The sequence below is a fragment of the Petaurus breviceps genome, unplaced genomic scaffold (assembly GCF_028583685.1).
Source record: "Petaurus breviceps papuanus isolate PSGF00001 unplaced genomic scaffold, PetGlider_PUasm1.0 90491, whole genome shotgun sequence".
In the NCBI taxonomy this organism is placed as follows: Eukaryota; Metazoa; Chordata; class Mammalia; order Diprotodontia; family Petauridae; genus Petaurus; species Petaurus breviceps.
In genome coordinates, this window is record NW_027187263.1 from 477,107 (window position 1) to 483,911 (window position 6,805).

The 6,805-nt window shown below is 34.2% G+C and overlaps 1 protein-coding gene across 1 annotated transcript in view; it reads left to right on the forward strand.

Moving 5' to 3' along the window:
- Positions 1-6,805, forward strand: part of SCEL (sciellin) — a 147,051-nt gene that overhangs the window by 127,956 nt on the left and 12,290 nt on the right. Inside the window, exons 29-30 of the mRNA XM_069062662.1 lie at positions 1,329-1,421; positions 3,371-3,442. Of these exons, the coding sequence (XP_068918763.1) occupies positions 1,329-1,421; positions 3,371-3,442 (165 nt within the window). The remainder of the gene's footprint in view (positions 1-1,328; positions 1,422-3,370; positions 3,443-6,805) is intronic.

The following is a 6,805-nucleotide window of genomic DNA, read 5'->3' on the forward strand; positions in this document are numbered from 1 at the left end:
CACAAAAAGCCAAATGCATCTTTAGACTTTGCTTTTTTTAAAGTCCTCTTATTTGGTCTACGTTTATTTAACAGTGACAAGCATTTGACCATTTATGGAAAATTCCTAACACTGTTGCATGAATGAAATTAAATTTCCTGAAATGGAATGGATCTTGCAACTACCTTAGACTAGTTTTATAAGTCTCCTAATTTTATTTTTTTGGTCAGCTAGGTGATGCAGTGGATGGAGTGCTTGGCCTGGAGTCAGAATCATCTCCTTGAGTTCAAATCTGGCTTCAGACACTTACTAGCTATGTGACTCTGGGCAAGTTACTTAAGCCTGCTTGCCTCAGTCTTCTCATCTGTAAAAGGGACTGGCAAAGGAAATGGCAAACCACTCCTGTATTTTTGCCAAAAAAACCCAAATGGGATCACGAAGGGTCAGACATTGAAAAATGCCTGAATAACAACAATTTTATTTTCTCATAATTTAAAGGTCATTCTTACAGAGGTAAATGCATGTATTCACATAGTAACTTTCTTAAGACAAAAAAATTGCCACCTTAATTCCAGAGAAATCTTACTATCAACAGGCATTTCTCTTCTTTTGGAGTCACACAGAAATTAAAGGAAAAGTCTATCTGGGAATGATAAATACTTATAAAGATCTACACTCTTTTCTGTGTTTTTTCCAATCTTATTTTATCAGAGTTTAGCTAACTTTGAGAAGGAAGAGAAGCTAAGACTTTGAACTTTTCTTAGATTAATAATTTTCTGAGATACCCAGAAATAAAACTAAATGTTCCTAAACCCTGCTAAGCCTGCTAGTATTTTTAGAGAGATAAAAAAATGTAGGTCCGAGTTTTGCAGGCATAAAAATGTTGACCTTAATTTATAACAAGATAGAAGATGAAGATTCTCAAAAAAAAGTCTTTGGATCATTTTCTTGAAACTGACTGTTGTAAGACATCATACATTGGCAGCCTTCTAAAATATCACATCTGTGTGTGTGTGTGTGTGTGTGTGTGTGTGTGAAGCAATCACAAAAACCAACCTCAGACTTTCCATCCTCGATAAAAGATAGAGTTGGGGAATGTAGTTAACACTTTCAGAATAATCTACCTACAAAGATAATGGTTGTATCCAAGTGCAATAATATGGAACAAGGAGAAAAGAGTTCGTGGTTTCGAGGAGTGTCTATCTGTGGTTAAGCAGACAAGTCTAGCAAGGTTTCACAGTATTGCTAATAACATTTTTGTTTGTATGATCAAGGAAAAAAAATCAACAACAACCAACCTTCGAGTCTGTTTGGTTTTCAAATTTGTCTTTGTTTCTGCTTCTTTTTAGGCTAGAGGAATATACCAATACATCTACCAATGCTCAAAACAACCAGTCCGTCATCAACACAGCCTATTCTCATGAAACCAGGACATCTTCCAGGTATGCTAGGCATTTCAAGTCAATAAATTAAACAACTTCCCTCTTCTTTTTTTTTTAAACCAGCCTGCACATACCATATTCTATCACAGAAATTTCCTACTTTATCAGGTAATTCTAATGTAAGGTTTTTTTTTGTGCATGAAATCTTTTAGAAAAGTAATAGGATTAATAGTTTGGACATTACTGTGATGAGGCATAGTGGATAGAGGCCTTAGAATCCATGACCTAGAGTAGATATGTGACCAAGTCAAGTGCTGATCTGCTGTGCTGGAGAGAGTTTCTATACTGGGAGTTCTCTTTCCAGATGAAGTTAGCAACTGGTAAAAAGCCATATGCTATCATAATAGGAAAATGTAGAAAGTTAAGTGTCTATGTCGCTATAAAAGGGTCATAATTATTTGATAATTGAAATATAAATGTTTTGTTTACATTACTCTGTCTAATACATAAGGATAAAGACAGAAGAAGAAAGGCAACATGTTGTGGTGGGTAAAGAGCTAGCCTTGGAGTCAGGAGGACCTTATTTCAAGTCCTCCCTCTCATATATACTGTATCTGTGCTGTTTTTGTTCAGTTGTGTCTGACTGTTTGTGACCCCATTTGGGGCTTTCTTGGCAAACATACTGGAGAGGTTTGCCATTTCCTTCTCCAGCTCATTTTACAGATGGGGAAACTGAGGCAAACAGGGTTAAGTGACTTACCCATAGTCACACAGCTATGTGTGAATGTAAATGTCTGAAGCCAGATTTGAACTCAGGAAGATGAGTCTTCCTTCATCACCTAACTCCCCACTGGCTCTGTGGCCCTGAGCAAATCACTTAACCTTTAAGTATCCCCCATATAACTAATTAAGGCTATTAGGTACGGAACAGTTGCTGATTTGTATTGGTAGAAAGAATTTCCTTGTGGGAGGTTCACTATATTTTTGAAATCATAGGTCCAGACCAAAACCAAAATAAACAAAACACAAGAGGGAGAGAAACACTGAGAGAAGAAACTTGAGCACACTCCAGTGTATGATCTTTCCATTTAATAAGAAAGACAGGGGTGATAATTTCTAATACTTTTATTATAAAAACTAAGTTAATAGCTCAATTTTAAATAAAACTTTAAAGTTTGTAAAGTCCTTTTCTCATAACAACTCTTGTGGTAGACAGAAACCAAGATCACTAGAGTACTTGAGAAATTAGGAACTTGAATTTAATATTTTATATAAAGTATGATTGTGATATTTATATATTCATTCAATCAACAGATTTAATGGAACACCTCTAATAATGATAATAATAGTAATAACTAGTTTTTACATGGTTCTTTAAGGTTTACCAAGTATTTTACACCTATGATCACATTTGATTTTTAATAGGCAAGGCACTGAACCATGAGAGGTACAAAGAAAAATAAGACAGAATTTCTTTTCTTCAAAGAGCTTAGAGTCTAGCAAATGATAAAAATCATCTTTTAATTATTCATAAAAACCCAGTAAATATTACAATTTTATGTGTGTTTAATTAGTATTTTCCTTTACATTTAAAAAATCTGTGGGGGTAAATTGTTATTGGGAAATATGATTAGGACAATAGAATAAAAAGGAATTTATAAAGTCAAAGTAACCATTAATCAGATTCTCAGTGTGTTTACTCACATGCAAGACAAAATATTCTTGAGAATAATGTCTAATTTTAAATGTGATATTTTAGAAATAGAACATACTGGTGGAACTATAAAGTATCAGGAATAAAAATACTGATAATGAATTTTTGGAGTGGTCAATTAATATAACCTTTATATTTAAATTAAAAATAGTTTAGAAGAAGCAATACCTATAAATAAATTATATTTTATATTAAAATTTACTAAATAATAATTCTAGTTATTCCATAACCTGCTATAATTACTATTCTTGTAAATAAACTTTTTAAAATAAAGTTAAAAATCTTTGTATTTCAGCTATAATACTCGAACCAGGTACTCAAGTCCAAAGGACAGTGTTGTGTACACAAGGACATATGTGGAGAATAGGTATTGGAAAGTTACATCAAATATTTCCCTATTTTTTTCCTAAAAAAATAATTTTGAAATCATCTATGGTTAAGAGTAGAAGCTGTAATCTTCAGGTATGATACTCCTAGTATGAACAATATTTGATGACATTTTGAATGTTGGATGCATAATTATGTTTGATGTTCCAAATATTGAATTGTCCTGGGAAAGGCTAATCTAGTTGAATTTTAATATCAGTACACACTCTCTCTTACACACACATACACACATGCATACATAGACACACACAAGAAAGGCAACATGACAACATGACATAGTGTCCAACCTTAGAATTGGGAAGCCCTGGGTTTAGTTTTGACCTCTGACACATACTAGTTGCATAGCCATGGGAAGTTCACCTAAAATTTTCTAAAATTATATGAATTACAAAAATTGTCAGTTCTCTGAAATTTATATATATATGTGTGTATGTGTATACATATAAACACACTCATATGTATATAACACATATGTATACATACATATATGTTACAGCAAGCTGTTGATCTACTTTGGTAGAGGGAGTTTCCACACAAGGAGCTTTCTATACCAGTGAAATAACAGAACTAGAAGAGAAAACAATTTGTAAAACCCTATCATATATATGTTTATTGTTTAAATATGCATTTAAATCTGTGTATATGCAATACACACACATGCACACACGTAATTTGTATATACACCTGTATGGGGTAATAATTTTCATATATCTATTTATAATATAATTTTGAAATTCTGAAGTCCCCAAATGTCCCTCTAAGAATAATTACACTTGAATTAGGAGTTTCCAGATGCTATTAATTGCCTTCTATGTTGGGTGCAACAGAAACTGCTTCCAACAGTTTCCCCATTAGAGCTCCAGAGATTACCGGGTGATGTAATGAGATGACAAATTGAAGAGACATAGGTAGCACACATATTGATTATGGCCTGCTGTTTAAAAACAGTTTGAAAGAGGAAATTCTCTCTTTCAGGTTCTTGGCTGTGGATCACAAGAAAGACTATGCTATAAGAGTGATCTAGGGTAACTCTCAGGAGGGCCAAAGGCCACACTTCTCACTCAGTGAAGTGTGCCTCGGGAAGATTTTCTAGTCAACTCTTTTTTCATAGATCACTATATGTAGTATGTATAAGTGTGTATATGTACACATACACACATACATACACACTATGTGACTATATACACACGTACATGCACTATACATGTATGTGTTTGTATTTATACCCACAAACATATAAAACAAGCTCACCTAAATGGTTACCTGAGTGATTCCAGCTACCTTTAATCGAAAAGATAAAAGATTCCAGAGTAAATTTCTTTTTTTTTTTAAGCAATTGGGGTTAAGTAACTTGCTCAAGGTTACACGGCCAGTTATTTCTGGGTGTGGTGCTGAGTATCTGAGCCCGGGGTTCGATCTCCAGGTCATCCCGACACTGGAGCCAGTGTTCTTACTCACTGTGCTACCTGGCCGCCCCCCCAGAGTAAATTTCAAACTAACAAGTAGCTAAATGTGCAAGAAATTAAAGAACAATTAAATAGGTCAAAAGTAACCATGAAAAGCAAGCAAAAGGTCAAATAACAGTAAAGAATAAAAACATAATTTTGGCAATTTCTGGTTAATCATACAGTAATCTCATGTATAAACTACATTCCAATATTCTCTCATGGTAAAATAGATGTGGATTTAAAAGCATTTCTTGTGAAATCCCGTGTCAAACAAAATTAATCTTGAATTAAGTTTTTTGAAAAGCTGTTATTTAGGATTCAGGAGTAGACCTGAATAAAATAGGACACTAACAGATAATTTTTAAAAAGTGTTAGCACTATTAACACCTTAATGATGTGAGACAGATGAATTTTTCATTTTTTCTAAATACAGCCATCACCATCTGAAAAAGAACATATCATTGAAAAAAGGAAAAGATCCAGGATCCATGCCCTTTACCATCCCAGCCTTCCCCCCTCCCCAAAGTTCTGAAAGTTGAACTAAAGGAAGTTTTGTGAAGCAGCATTTTGCCCTTCGTTATGTCCATTTCAATAGGTTACAGACACACTTCATACATCTTCAAATTTTATAGTACAGTATAGTGGGATTGGGAAGAAAGGACTTGGCTTCAGCAACAGTTTTTCTTCTAACTAGATTTGTGATGAGGGAGGAGGGGGAATGGACTATTTCTAAAGATTATGATGCTGATATTCTATTATAAATTTATCACTCATGAATTTATCAAAAATTATCTTGAATCCTCTATTTTAGCCTGGGTTAACTATGGGGGGAGAAGTAATGAATTCCCATGAGTTTGGTTCTATTTCTTTTCTTTTCTTTCTTTTTTTTTTTTTGTTTGGTTTTTGGAGAGCAATTGGGGTTAAGTGATTTGCCCAAAGTCACACAGTTAGTAAGTGTGTCAAGTGTCTGAGGTCAGATTTGAACTCAGGTCCTCCTGACTCCAGGGCCAGTGCTCTATTCACTGTGCCACCCAGCTGCCCCAGTTCTATTTCTATTAGCAGCCTTCTAATGGAAAGTTTAGGTGGTGGCAAATAGGGGAATACTGTCCAATATTGTCAAGACTTATTGTTCTGAGGCTTTAGGGTCACTCTGAACTAACAAGCATTGTAAATGTGTCACTGGATAGGAATGAAACCATTAGGTTTCTGGAATCTAATCTTCCTGAGTAAATTGGGTATTTGCTAATCGACTATAATCACAACTCACATTTATATAGAGCTTAAATTAAAAAAAAATTTCCTCACAACAACCCTTTGAAATAAGTAGTCTGAGTATTAGTGTTCCCATTTTATGGATGAGAAAAATGTTCAAAGAGGTGGTGTGTTTTCCCCCCTGGTTACACAACTATCAAATATCAAAGCTGGAATTGGATCCCAGGCAAACTGATAAACTCGGTGATCTCCTTACTACACAGCATGACTGGGCAGAATATTTCGAATTTCACTCATCTCCCAATATAGATAGATGTTCAGAAATCAACAATCATTTATTAAGTAGTTACCGAGTGCCAATCATTGTGCTGAGTGCTTGGGATACAAAGAAAAACAAATAATTAAAAGATCACCTATATACAGCAATACATTAAAAAAAACGGTTAAAAGACTTCGAACACGATTCATTATTTCAGTTTGTATCTATTTAATTTTTTTTTCTCAGGTTTTTGACAAAAAAAAACCCCAAAACATTACTTATTGTTTTCTAACTTGACTTTTGAACTCCAAATTGATTCTTGATTCTATGTGTAGTTTCTCTCTTTTTCTCTCTCTGCCTCTGTCTCTCTGTCTCTCTCTGTCTCTCTGTCTCTCTCTGTCTCTCTGTCTCTCTCTGTCTCTCT